At 46.6% G+C, this 14407-nt stretch overlaps 1 protein-coding gene across 1 annotated transcript in view; it reads left to right on the top strand.

Moving 5' to 3' along the window:
• LOC140392666 (uncharacterized) overlaps window positions 1-12932 on the top strand; it is a 36024-nt gene extending 23092 nt beyond the window's left edge. The window contains exons 3-8 of the mRNA XM_072478162.1: window positions 4268-4396; window positions 5531-5680; window positions 6572-6665; window positions 9617-9717; window positions 11417-11545; window positions 11721-12932. Coding sequence (XP_072334263.1) covers window positions 4268-4396; window positions 5531-5680; window positions 6572-6665; window positions 9617-9717; window positions 11417-11545; window positions 11721-11938 — 821 coding nt within the window. The 3' untranslated portion in view covers window positions 11939-12932. The remainder of the gene's footprint in view (window positions 1-4267; window positions 4397-5530; window positions 5681-6571; window positions 6666-9616; window positions 9718-11416; window positions 11546-11720) is intronic.
• The last annotated feature ends 1475 nt before the right edge of the window (window positions 12933-14407 follow it).

Here is a 14407-nt window from a genome sequence, read left to right as displayed (position 1 = left end):
GCTCCTTTCAAAGACCTGGGTTAGATCTCAGATCTCTCTGACCCTGCACTCTCTTTAAAACGGGACTATTTACTTTTATATTTCCCCCCTCGCCCTACCACGATGAATCATATCACATTTTTCCACTTTAAACTTCATCTGCCATGTTCCTGGTCATTTCACCAGAACTCTGTCTTCCTGAAGCTTTGTCGAGTTTTTAATACATTGCTTTGTGTCATCAGCAAACTTTGAAGTTATGCTCTCCCCACCCATTTAATATATATCAAAAAGAGCAGAGATCCCAGCGTCAATGCCTGGGAGATACCAATGTGTACTTCACTATAATCTGAAAAACAACACTTCGCCACTATTCTGTTTTCTGACTGAGCCAATTTTGTATTCTTACAGACATTTTGTGGTACTTTATCAAACACTTCTTGAAAGTCCAAATAAGAAAACATCAAATGCATTGGGCGAGATTCTCTGTTCGGGAGACTAAGTGCTGACGCTGAGACTGAATCGCGAGTGTTCTACTTGGACGAAAGCAGTGCCAGTCTCGGACCAATTCTGGTCCCGTTAATGGGCTAGCGCCGGCGCCACGTAGAATGTGGAATTCCAGTGCGAGCTGACACTCATCCCAGCCAAGATGATGGCACTGTTGCGCTGGAGCACTCCAATCCCATTGATGGTCAGCTTGGGGCCAGAGGGTACCTGGGAGGCACCGATACCACCCGTAGCGCAAAGGGGTAGTCAGTGGCATGCGCAGCCGGATGGCTGCCTTGCAGGCTGCGTCAATGGTGGTCTGTGCCTGTCCACCCCACCCCATGGCCCACCTCGAGGCTGCCCCCCACTACTCTCCCTGGCCCTGGAAGATGCCCCCCAGCCAGCGGCACAACTGTCAGCACACAGGGCAGCACCGTGGCGCAGTGGTTAGTATTGCTACCTCATGGCACCGAGGTCCCAGGTTCGATCCCAGCTCTGGGACACTGTCCGTGTGGAGTTTGCACACTCTCCCCGTGTTTGCGTGGGTTTCGCCCCCATAACCCAAAGATGTGCAGTGTAGGTGGATTGGCCATGCTAAATTGCCCCTTGATTGGAAAAAATGAATTGGGTACTCTAAATTTATGTAAAAACAAACAACTGTCAGCACACTGTGGCGATGTTGAACAGTCTTCGTTTCCCCTCACTCACCATCAGCAACCACGGCGCCGTGTCGAGATTTGAAATACCGCAGGTGAACCTCACCATCTGTAATTCCTCCTGGCAGAGGCTGAGCATCGTGGAGAATGCCGGGTCGGGCCCATCAATAATATGCCAATGGTTTTGCTGTACCATTTGCATGCCCACGCGTGTGGCGTAGAACACATTCCGCCACTGTTATGGCATTCCGTTTAGTGCCCAGCACCAACTTGGATTTCCGGCTCACACTGAATTCTCTGCCCAATCGTATTTCGCGATTCAGGCATTCCTGAATGGAGAATCCTACGTTGTCCCGCCGGAGGAGAATTGCTACTGATTCACTTTCCCTCTGGGAGAGCAAATCAGGAAGAAATTCACAATTCCTTGCCATGCAAATTTATCTCGAGGGAATCCCGCTATTGAGCCGCCATTTTGAGCGGACGGCCCAATAGTGAAGTCCCACGTTCTCCCCTCAGCCCCCTGCATCGCAAAGCAGCCCTCCACCCTGGGATTTCTGGGTGCCCCCCTTCTCCCAAGTACGTATTGACCCGCCCCGCGGGATTCCCTTAGTAGAGAGACCTCCCACAGGGACCCCTTTAATAGGGAGACCCCCAATAGATCCCCTTAATAGGGAGACCCCCCATAGGGGCCCCGTTAACCGTGGGACCCCCTTAATAGTGGGACCCCTCACAGGGACCCTGTTAATAGGGGGACACGCTAACTAAAGGAACCCCACCCCACACAGACCCCCTAGTTAGAGGGACAGTTGTAACATTCACCTGGAAGCACCACGTACCCATTCCTGGAAAAAGAACACTGTGACCTGTGTCTAAACCCCTCAATTCCTGTACCTGCAACCCATTATTCATTTCTCGTAGTGGGCTCTGATTGGCAGCTTCCACAAAACAGCTGCAGCCTTGATTAATTCATCTCCCTTCATAGGCGAGTGACTCTAAGTGCTGAAACCCCAATGTTTACAATAATCAGTCACATCAAAGAGAGGTAAGTGCATTGCAATCACACACTTGAGTGTTTGGAATGCAATGATTGGAATCCACTTATCTCTCTTTGATGTGGTTGATGTTTGTAAACATTCGGGTTGCAGAGTCAGTCACCCATGAAAGAAGATGGAGGAGTCTGGTACAGGAGGGGTACTCAGGTTGTGCATTGTAGGCGGGGGGGGGGCTGTCCTTCGGATGGACTTTGGGGGCAACTCCCTGTGGGGACCACCACGTTCGGCTCACATTTGGTGAGATCTTTGTGATTCCCGCCCACATGATTCCCGGTCCAGGGGACCAGCGATTCATGGAGGGCTGGGGAATAGGATGCCCGGCCTGCTAAGTGGATGCAAATGGGTCATTAAGGGGCATTGTCTTCATCAACCCAAATTCCAATTCTGTAGCAAGGTCATACGGACTCGAAACATTAACTCTGTTCCTCTCTCCATAGATGCTGCCATCCCTGCTGAGTTTATCCAGCATTTTCTGTTTTTATAACCCTATTCTTTATTTCATTAAAGAACTCAATCAGGTTACTAACAGTTTGCATTAGCACATCTGTGCTGGGTTTTATTTATTTACACATATTCTTCCAAGTGCCAATCAGTTTTGTCCCAGGTGATGCCTCTAAGCTTTTCCCCATCACTGATTGGTCTGCCATTATAGGATTTATCTCTCTGCACTGTTATTATTAATTCTCCAGTCCTCTGGCACCATTGATGATTGCGAGATTGTGGTCAGAGCTTCTGAAATTTCCACCCTTCTCAGTAATCTAGGACACTGCCCATCTGGACTTTCCCTTGAAGCTGCCAACCTTTCATAAGTGCCTCCATTTGATCTATTTTTATCTTTTCTGTTTCTTTAGTACCTTTTGTTTTACGGTGACATTGGGATTACATGAAGATAGATTCTTAAAGTACCGATTCAATGCCTTGTCTGTCTCCACAGCAAGATCTCCTTTTTGGTCCACCCTTCCTTTGATTATCCTTTTTGTACAGAGAAATTTCGAAAAGATTTTAGGTTTCCTTTTTGTGAGTTGTCCATTCGGGCGACACGCTAGTGCAGTGGTTAGCACTGTTGCTTCACAGAGCCAGGGACCCAGGTTCGATTCCCGGCTTGGGTGACTGTGCGGAGTCTGCACGTTCTCCCCGTGTCTGCGTGGGTTTCCTCCGGGTGCTCCGGTTTCCTCCCACAGTCCAAAGATGTGCAGGTTAGGTGGATTGGCCAGGCTAAATTGCCCTGTAGTGTCCAAAAAGTTAGGGTGGGGATTCTGGATTACAGGGATAAGGTGACGGTGTGGGGTTAGGTACGGTGCTTTTTCAGGGGCCGGTGTAGACTCGATGGGCCGAATGGCCTCCTTCTGCACTGTAAATTCTATGATTCTATTCTCTTTCAATCTCTTTGCCACTCTTATTTATTTTTTTCTGTTCTCTTTTGTCGCTAATCTAGTCTGTCTAATCCCTCCCGAATAATGAATCTGACTTTTATCATAAGCCTAATTTTTTTCTATTTTTTCATAATCTTTTGTTATCTGGGGGATCGAGTTTTGGATGTTCTTCCTTTCCCCTCTTGCAGTGTGTCTATACTGTGTTCAAACCATGTCCCCTTTGAAGGCTTTCCATTTGTCGTTGACTTTTTGTAACCTGCCCACCTTTGTTTCCAATGGGCAAAGTCCCATTTCAACCGACTGAAATTAGCGCTCCAATATTTTCGCACCATGATGGAGTTCACAGCTGTCCTTGCAGGCTCATTCACTGTTGCACTTCACCCTTTATACAGAATGTACTTAGATCACACTCCACACTCGGACACATTTCCATCGAACAAGGTCAGTGTCAAGTTGGCCCACACTGTGTGTCCTGACCTGTGGCCCCTTCCTAACACTAATTATAATTACACATGCTTGCTCACATTCACACACAACTGTGCTCTCTGCCTCCATCGCTCACTCTGTTGCTCATTTCCTCCTGAAGTAGAAATAGACATGAGCCTGGCACTGCAGACCTTCCTGTACACAACATTAACCAGCCATATAATTAAAGGCTAGAAATCTGGTTTGATCTCTTTCTCATTACATGCCAATTCACACTTCTTTCTGATTTTGATTTCAGGGTTATATCGAAAAGTTGAATGCACGTCTACTCATGATACTATCTGTGAACATTGTAAAAACAGCACATACAAAGAGGAATGGAGTAATTCATACGAGTGCACCCTTTGTGTGGGAACCTGTCAAAACGGTAAATCTCAACTTCAATTTGTAAATGCATCATAATCAGACTTGAGAATCAGATCAAGAACTGTCAGATCCAAAATATCTTAATACAGTTTGGGAAATTACCCACCCTCCCCCAATGGACCCCAAGATTCGCACCCCACTGACCTCATATATCTCCAATGTAGTAATAATAATCTTTATTATTGTCACAAGAAGTTACTGTGAAAATCCCCTGGTCGCCACATTCCGGCGCCTGTTCGGGTACACAGAGGGAGAATTCAGAATGTCCAATTCACCTAACAAGTACGTCTATCGGGACTTGTGGGAGGAAACCGGTGCACCCGGAGGAAACCCACGCAGACATGGGGATAACTTGCAGACTCCACACAGACAGTGACCCAAGCCGGGAATTGAACCTGGGGCCCTGATGCTGTGAAGCAACAGTGCTAACCACTGTTAACCTGCCACCCGTCCCCACCCCAATTCTGATCACTTCCTGCCGCCCCACTCTTACCTCTGGAGGGGTACTGGCTATGACACTCCAATGACCAGTTGGTGCAACAGGGGCGGCAATTGGACTCAGTGCCTCTGCATTGGGTAGAAGCAGATCAGCCAGCAGCCCTGTTCTGACCAGCAGCTGGGGAATTTATCTAAGTGTCTCGCTTGGCTGGGAGCAGGATTCATCTTTGCTGTGATGCCCTCCAAAGTTGAATATCACTTGTGCGAATGGCTGGAATCTGGAACCCAGCACAGGAACACATTCAAAGCAAAGTAACTGGACATGGAGGAGTTGTAGCAAATTTTAAATTCAGGATCATGCAAGGGGCAGGAGGTTTAGAGGGGATTTGAGAAAAAACATCTTCACACAGGGTGGCGGGAATTTGGAACTCACTGCTGGAAAGGGGGGTAAAGGCTGGAACCTCACAACAGTTAAGAAGCATTTAGGTGGGCACTGGAAGCGCCATAGCATGCAAGGATATAGACTAAGTGCTGGAAAATGGGATTATAGTAGATAAGTGCATGATGGCTACCACAGACACGATGGGCAGAAGGGCCTGTTTCTGTGCTGTATGACTCTATGAAAGTCTGAGCAGCACCTCCTCATACCCCAGGAATGTGATTAATGCAACTTCTGCCTCCTGATATATTTCTTTAGATCAGCAAGAAGTTCAAAGATGTTCCCCAACAAATAGGCAGATCTGTGCTTGTAAACCAGGAATGTACTGCAAATCTCAGAGTCTCAACTTCTGCGATCACTGCGTCCAGCACCAAAAGTGCAGGGTGGGAGAAGGAGTGATCAAAAACGGTGAGTAAAAGATTCTCTGAGTTTCAACCCGTGTGGAGAGAATTGAATGACATTGGGCTGAGAGAGGAGACTGTGAGATTGGCAGAGTTCAGGAAGCTGTGCGGTGCGAGAGACAGTAATGTCCTTCTTTATTCTGTCATGGGATGTGGGTGTCGCTGTCAAGGCCAGCATTTGTTGCCCATCCCTAATTACCCTTGAACTGAGTGGCTTGCTAGCCCATTTCAGAGGGCAGTTAAGAGCCAATCACTTTGCTGTGCGTCTGGAGTCACATGTAGGCCAGACCAGGTGTGGACAGCAGATTTCCTTCCCTAAAGGGCATTAGTGAAATTGTCTTCAGAATTGAATTAAAATTTCACCAGCTGGTGTGGTGGAATCTGATCCCCTGCACTCAGAGCATGAGGCTGGGCCTCTGCATTATTAGTTCAGTGACATCACTACTTTGCCACCATCTCCTCCATCCTGGGACATGGGACTGGGCAGACAGTGATGTCACAATCCTGTAGCAATCGGAAACTGGCAGTATGAACAGATATGAACCAAAGATTTAACATGAAACCATCTTTAAATTGAATGAATCGGTGTGGACTGCATGCACAATATTTTGATTACGCCCCACAATGTGAAAAATTCTGAACAGCTCAAAGTTGTGTTAAAATTGTGTTAAATTTGGGCAGAATATTTTCTGTTGGAATGAGGTTGGGTTGAAAGCTGCTCCGAAGAGTTAGTGAAGCGCAGGATGCAGTAGCCATGGTCAGGAGATTTTATCAGCAGCTTTAGTGCAGCTGTTGTTCTTTTTTGGTAAACTGTCAGTTGAATTTAATGTTGATTAAGCATGATCACCCAGTGATTATCATTTGTCTCTTGCTCACTTTCTTTCTGCTTTATCGACAGGAACCTCCAGTAAAGACACTGTCTGCAAACCTTGCCCCAAGGGCACCTTTTCCGATGTCCCATCTGATTCTGCCAAGTGCCGGCCTCATACCAAGTGAGTGAACGCCTGGGTGCCTCACAGATCACTCCCAGTTAGAGAAGACCCCAGTACAGGCAGCACAAGTGGATTGAGCAGAGACGTTGCTTGCGGTGGTGAGGCTAAGGATTTCCTAATTGAAATAAAGGGCCTGGAGCAGGAGACGCCCAGGATGCATTCTTGGGTCTTTGCTTTAGCCCCGGCTGTAGTGGGAGCTACAATTGGCCTCAAGTGCCTATTTCTCTGGCCATCCTGATGACTGCTCTGAGATCCCTGATGGAAAGTATTATTGAATCCAAAACAGAAACTGGTGGATAAACTCAGCTGGTCTGGGAGCATCTGTGGAGGGAAACAGGATCAATGTTTCTGATCCAAATGATACTTCTACACAACTGAATTAGAATTACTGAACAGGATTATTGAATGTTGGATGAGGGCAAGATCAGCAGTTATAGTCACCATTCACTGATGAAATTTATGGTTGCACAATGGTTGAGAAATGTAGCAATTGCTTGATTGGGAAAAAACAAAGTCCATTTACTTCATGATTTACCACCCTGGTCATTAAAAAATATTGGAATTGTTGACTAATCATTGCAATCAGCCTCTATCAGTGAGTCAACAGCAAACCAAGACACGAGGCAAGGGAAACCCCTGTGTGAGGGCTTTGAAAACTGAACAACAACAGCTGATCAAAATCCTTTAATGTCATAAATTGTCCCACGGTACTTTACAGGCGCATTGTAAAATAAAGTCATCTGTTTCTCCCAAACGAGCTATACTCTCATGTCTAGTTTCAAACTGCTCATGTACTGTAGCCCAAAATGTTACTTTCTGAAAGAAATCCCTCAATTTAATGTGAGTAAATGGGCACTCCGTGTTTCCATCATTCCTCCAGGGGGCCATCGCTTGACCGCTCGTTCACTGAAATGTAATTCATGCAAACTAGGCTTGAATCTATCCCCTGTTAAAGTTCAGGCCGTGTCCTCTGGTCCAACTGTTCTGGACAAGGTGAAAGAGCTTGTCATGGTGGGCATTATTCAGCAACTTGAGTCCCAAAAACAGCAACCACACCACCTCTCAACCTTGTTTCCAGTGTGAACATGGCCCTATTCACTTAATCGCTCTCCAGAGATTTACGGGAATGGTTCCAGAGATGAGGAACTGTGGCTATGAGTATAGATTGGAGAGGTTGGGACTCTTTTCCTTGGAGAGAAGACGGCAGAGAGGAGACTTGATAGATGTTTTCAAGATCCTGAGGGGTATGGACAGGGAAAATAGTGAGAAACCTGTTCCCACTCAAGAGAGCATCAAGAACTCAAGGGCACAAATTTGAAATAATAGGAAAAAGGGGTTGAAATGATCTGAGTAAAGTTCTTTTCACTCAAGAGGGTGGTTGTATTCAGGAACAAACTTCCTGAGAGGGTGGTGGCTGCAGGTTCAATCGAGGTATTCATAAGGGAATTGGATTGCTATCTGAAAAGAAAGAATGTGCAAGGTTATAGGGATAGGGCAGGGGGGAGTGGGACAAGGTACAATGCTCTTTCAGAGAGCCAGCGCAGACTGGATGGGCCGAATAGCCTCCTTCTGCCCTGAGAAGATAGTAATGCAAATCCAATTTCTCCAAGTCCTCAATCGTTCCAGTTGCTCTCATGGAATCACAGAATTGTTACACCGCAGAAGGAGGCCATGTGGCCCATTGTGTCTGCACCAGATCTCCGAACAAGCATCATGCCTTCGTACCATCCCCCTGCCTTATCCCCTGTACCCCTGCACACTGTTCTATTCAAGTAATCATCTAATGCCCTCTTGAATGCTTCAATTGAACCTGCCTCCACTACACTTCCAAACAGTGCAGTCCAGACCCGAACCACTCATTCTGTGAAAAAGATTTTTCTCTCATCAGTTTTGCTTCTTTTGCAAATCACTTGAAGTATGTGCCCTCAAATTCTTGAGCTCTGCCCTTTCAATAGCTGCAATATCCTTTCTGACCAGAATGCTACACAATATCCTAAGTGTAGTCACCCCAACAATTAAAACGTATTTATCTTTCAATCGATATTATTAAAACAGATTAATTGGTCATTCTTGACTAATCATTGCAATCAGCCTCCATTAGTGAGTCTTTTTTAAAACAATTTAGAGTACACAATTTTTTTTTTCCAATTAAGGGGCAATTTAGCCTGGCCAATCCACCTCCCCTGCACATCTTTGGGTTGTGGGGGTGAGACCCACGCAGCCACGGAGACAATGTGCAAACTCCATACAGACAGTGACCCAGGGCCGGGATCGAACCCAGGTCCTCAGCGCCATAGGCAGCAGTGCTAACCATGCACCACCGTGTCGCCCCCTCGCCATCAGTGAGTCAACAACAAACCCAGACATGAGAGGCAAGGAAAACCCCTGTGGTGAGGGCTTAGAAAACTGTACAACAACAACTGATCAAAATCCTTTAATGTCATAAAGCGTCCCAAGGTGCTTTACAGGAGCATTATAAAATAAAGTCATCCGTTTCACCCAAGCTGCACATGTTAGCTGCCACACTGGTTAATGTTGGCATATTTCAAAAGCATTTGACTGACTGAAATGCTTTGGGATGTTCTGAGGATACGGAAAGTGCTACATCAATGCTGGTTTTTCCTTCTTTCATGGCAAGAGATTTACAAAATGGAGGCTGGTCTGTTGCTGGTCTTTATGTGGAAGTGTCAGAATCAGCCAGAGGCAACCGCTCTCCCCTCACCCGCCCCTGCTCCACAGCCTTCCCCCAAGTCAGTTGATCACAATTGAGAGGCCTACTGGGTTTGGCCATGCCCATTCCACCAAGAGACCCGCTCGGCACGGTTGATATTCAGGTTCTGGAGTCAGATCTTTGTTCCACTGCCGTGAAGGAGAGGTTCGCGTCTCAAGAAATGAGCTTCAGTGGTACTTGTGCTCTCATTGACTTTGCTTTTTGTCTGTTCTTCCTCCAGTTGCTCCCAGTTAAATGCACATTTAGTGAAAGAAGGTACATCATCTGAAGATGCTGTCTGCAGCCCAGCGACCAGAACAGTTACAACACCCAAAGGAAACAGTGAGTAAACTTGGGATCTCTGTAAACCTGAATGATTTTTCCCCCCACCCTCTTCCCTAGTGCAGGGCAATGAGGCTCATTCCAAAGCACCCCCTGACCTTTTGCTAACAGACAAAACACAAACATACAATCCAGGTAAGGGTGTAGAGAGAGCCTGGGAAAGTGGAATGAAAAATATCATATTTTTCAATATTTTCCCAATATCACTGTGGTGTTCTGTGAAACAGGCTTGTGTGTGTGTGGGTGTGACTAATTGAATTAGACTGAGGACAATTTACTGAAAAGTTAGAAACATCAAAAGGGATTAGATGTGAAAGCAGGTACTTTGAATTGAACAGGGCTAAGATAGGGCCAGTGAGCAGTATGAATAGAAATTTGCATTAGGAAGATAAGGAAAGTGACTTGAAGTTAACTACTGTATTTCAAAAGATGAGTGTACAATTGGCCAAGATTGTAAATGCAAGATGATCTTGCATCAGTGAATTTGTCTATATATGTGTTTGTGGAACCCACCTCTTTATTCACATGAGGAAGGAGCTGTGCTCCGAAAGCTAGTGATTCTAAACAAACCTGTTGGACTTTAACCTGGTATTGTAAGGCTTCTTACTAAAAAAACATGAAAGATCCCTGCGAAAGGGAACTTCCAAAGGGATGTAAAAGCAATACATTTAAAGATGAAAGGGGAAAAATATATTTAAAATGAGATTGAAGGTTGTAGAGTAGGTGTGAGGCCATGAGATCCTGAAAGCATGTGTGCTAACACAGACCTGTGAAGAAAGTGACTTTCTGCCTCCCTCAGAGACCCAGTAGCAACAGTGGATGTTTCTGGTAATCTTTACTGGTATTTTTATGAAGAAAATCTATGAGGACTGTTGCTTAAAAGGGGAGTTTAACTGAGCAGAAATCTTTTGGGAAATGTTTGTAGAACAACTGTTAACTCTGTGAATCTAATCTTGTGTGTTTAAGTTTTCTTTTTAAAATTTTAATATTCAGAATCTCCAAAATGGGTTGAAATTTCTGCTCCTAACTTCTCATTGTAAAATGCAAACTGCAAATTGTTGTGACAGCTTGTCCCAAGATTCAGCCTGGTAATTACCACCTGCCATATCACAAAAGGCTAAAAATTTGAGGCTAAATATAATGGTGAAATATTCCCTCAGAGCCGCAACACCAGGAGAGCAATCAGCTGGAAACATAGATGCAAACAATTTGAGATGGGAAATCTGCACAAAATAGTAAATATTTTGAATAAACACCCTCCTTATTCACAAGAGGTGCCCCCAAAAAACATGCTTCTTTAAACTGTTGTAAGTCAGATGGAAGACCGAGACAGGCTGCAAGGATTCAAAAAATAAAATCCCCAAGGATAGATGGTATGTATCCCTGGATACTGAAAAAGATAAGGGAAAGATTTGTGGGATTCTACCAATTCAAGACAATTGCTGAATCCTTGGAGGAAACTGGCTGTTCGTTAGATAGAAGTGTGACAAGGTGTGACCTCTTTGTCTCTCTCTCTCCACCTCTTTCTCTCATGGTCTCTTGCTGTTACACTCAAGAAAGAGTAAGATTCCAGCAGAGAGAAAGTGAAGACATAGATATTTGTTAATATATGTTCGGGATGCTATATAAATGCAGGCTGTTCTCTGTCTTACTCCCTAGACATACTCTGATCTGGTGTCTCTCTTTTGATGTGTTACAGGACAAATGGTTGATTTGTTCTTGGCAATTGGATTGCTTCTAGCCTTTATGATCATCCTCATCGTCTCCAGTTTGCTTTTTAAACGCAAGGAATATTTCAAAAGTTTATTCTTATCCAGCAGGACTAAAGGTGAGAACTTCTCAACCCGGTCTGTCAGTCTCCATCTCTGTTTCATTTTGCTTCTCTTTTTATCAAGGGATATTCCTCAACCAGAATTCCTTACTCAGCCCTCCCTTCCTGTTTCAATATTCCAATTCCCCCCAACCCCTTCACTAATAGAAGACACTTTCTGTCTTTCTTTCAGGCTCTGTCTACATTGTGACCCCTATATACGTGGGAGTGGATCCCGGAAATTGTGTCAATCCAGACCAGGAAGATCCCATCATTACGCACCCAGAATCCCATGTCCACTTTCCACAGCAGGAGTCGATGAAGTCGCAGAATGCAGGGGAATCCCACATATTCCCGGTGGAGGAGGAAGGGAAACTTTACCGTGACCCCGTACCTGTGGCTGACTACTGAGAGCTGGAGCAAGCCACATGGCTGCTGACTGACAAAGCAAACAAATAATGTAAACTGATGGTAGACACAGAGCGGGGTCTCCCGTTTGGAACTCTGATCCTGCTACCTGGAGCGATCCAGGAGAAGAGTTCAACTTTTCTAGTGGCTAACAGGGTCGGGCATTTAAACACACCAAGTTAAACACAGTGTAGAATCTTTGGAGTGGGTCTGAATATGGACAGGTCTGCTGAGTAGTTTTGATGCCTCGGCGCTGGCGGTGGTCCCTTGATGCTGACAGTGAGACTCGTTTCTTTTTCCTTATTTCTGGTTTTGCTGCAATCTGATTTCAAAGAATCTTTTATTGATGTTTCCTGCACTGCCCTCGGCTGACTCTCTGTTTGACTGGGCTGAGAAGCTGGATTTCAGGGTTTGCTTTGAGCAAAGTAGTTGAGACCCCAACTCTGTATGAAGCTGTACAGAGTTGCATATCTGTTTGTGTCAGAGTCCCTGAGATCACTAACTGCTGCGTATGATGGGGAGGTTGGTGGGTTTTTTTTTTGGGGGGGGGACGGGCAGTTTGCTGTGTACTGCTTCGACAAGGAAGAGGAGGTGACCGGTAATGGGCAGGCAGTGGCAGGATCGAGCAGCGAAGGCCGGTCAGTGGTTAGTGATTGGCTCTCGGTTCTCAATGACCCTCTGACTTGGGGTGACAGCTGAACCACTGAGAATGTGGCGAATTCACACTCACTGTCACACCCACTTGTGAGTGCAGTGCCTCTGGACTATGAGTGAAGTTTGGGATTGCCCACATATTTCTGAAATGGAGATTCATCACTCAGTCTGAGTTTTAAACAAATAAGTCGAATTTTCCTTTCGATAGGGGCAGTGATTCCATGAAATATCAACAAAATTTCACCGACACTGAAGCAAACTTCAGAGCTCTGATGTGATATGAGCAGTTGAATCTGCAATTATCACTAATAAACTGCTGGATCATTCTAGTAATTTAATTCAACTGCCTCTAAATGCCTCAATCTGTGTCAGGATTATTAGACAAGAATATGTGAGGGGATTTAAATTCTGTCCCCACAGATCTGTGATGAGAAATTAAATGCAAAGCTGTGTGGGGAAAATGTTCTGTTTGTTCATGTTTGTACTGGTGAAATATTGAAGGAGGCCAGGAGGGGGCACATGCGATCCATTTATGTACAGTAGTCTGAACAGTGAAAGCTCCTTTTAGAATAAAATGGCCTAAAGGCACTTCACAGGATTATTCACAAACAAAGTTTGGCACCGGACCGCATCAGGAGTTATTAGGATCGCAGGTGGAAAGCTTAGTTACAGAGGTAGATTTTTAAAAGAGGATAGAGAGGTTTAGGGATGGAATTCCCGAGTTTAGGAAGTTGAAAGCAAAGCTGTGGAGATTAAACCTGAGAATGGGCAAGAGATCAGCATTGGCGAGTTTGGCGAACTTGGAGGGTTGTGGGAATGGAGGAGCTTAGATATGGTAGGGTAGGGCTTTAATGAGCAAGAATATGAGTTTTAAAACAAGGGCAGTCCAGCCGTTGGTATTCACTTTTCCAGCCGGCAGTGTACCACCCGCACCCTACTGGTGGCGTGGGGTGGTTACAATAGGGAATGCCATTGACACGCGGCGGGAAGATAGCATCCTGCTGCCAGCGAACGGCCGAGAAACAAGCGGCTAGGGCACTGGAGAATCCCACCCAGGGGCGGGAGTCTCCGTTATGCCGGTGCCCGGGGTTTCCTGACGGCGTGGGGCTGCCCCACAATGGGAAACACCAGTGACCGGCCGGCGTAACGAAGCATCCCGCCAGCGGGTCGGGGCTGAAAAGTGGCGGGGCGGAGAATCCCGGCCCCGGGTGCGAGTTAGGATTTGGGTGAACAGTGTAATCGATGAGCTCAGGTTTATGGAGGATGTAAGATCCCGTCGACAGTGTCCAATCAAACACTTGCTATGGCGGATAAAGAGGAAGAGGGCTGGGTTATGCTCAGATTCTTCTGAAACTATGGGCGGGATTCTCCACTCCCGCACCGAAGTGGCCGCGCCGTCGTGAACGCCGTCGAGGTTCACGACGGCGCGAAATGGCCCCGATCCCGACCGATTCAGGCCCTGACAATGGGCCAGGATCGGGGCCGCGTCATCTACACGCGCCAGGCCTTGTCGCCCGCGTAAAGGCGGCGCCGCATAGATGACGCGGCCGGCGCCGCATAACGGGCGTCATCCGCGTCTGCGTGGTTGCCGTCCTCTCTAAGTACGCCCCGCAAGAAGATGTCTGATGGATCTTGTGGGGCCGCGGAAGGAAGGAGGTCCTCCTTCAGAGAGGACGGCCCGACGATCGGTGGGCACCGATCGCGGGCCACCCCACATTTGAGGTACCCCCCGGTGCAGGATCCCCCCTCGCCCCCCCCCCCCCCCCGCAGGCCGCCCCCCCCAGCGTTCACGCACCGCTCACGACGGCAGCGACCAGG

The sequence above is a fragment of the Scyliorhinus torazame genome, chromosome 16 (assembly GCF_047496885.1).
Source record: "Scyliorhinus torazame isolate Kashiwa2021f chromosome 16, sScyTor2.1, whole genome shotgun sequence".
Lineage (NCBI taxonomy): Eukaryota > Metazoa > Chordata > Chondrichthyes > Carcharhiniformes > Scyliorhinidae > Scyliorhinus > Scyliorhinus torazame.
This window is presented reverse-complemented; position numbering and strand designations above follow the sequence as displayed.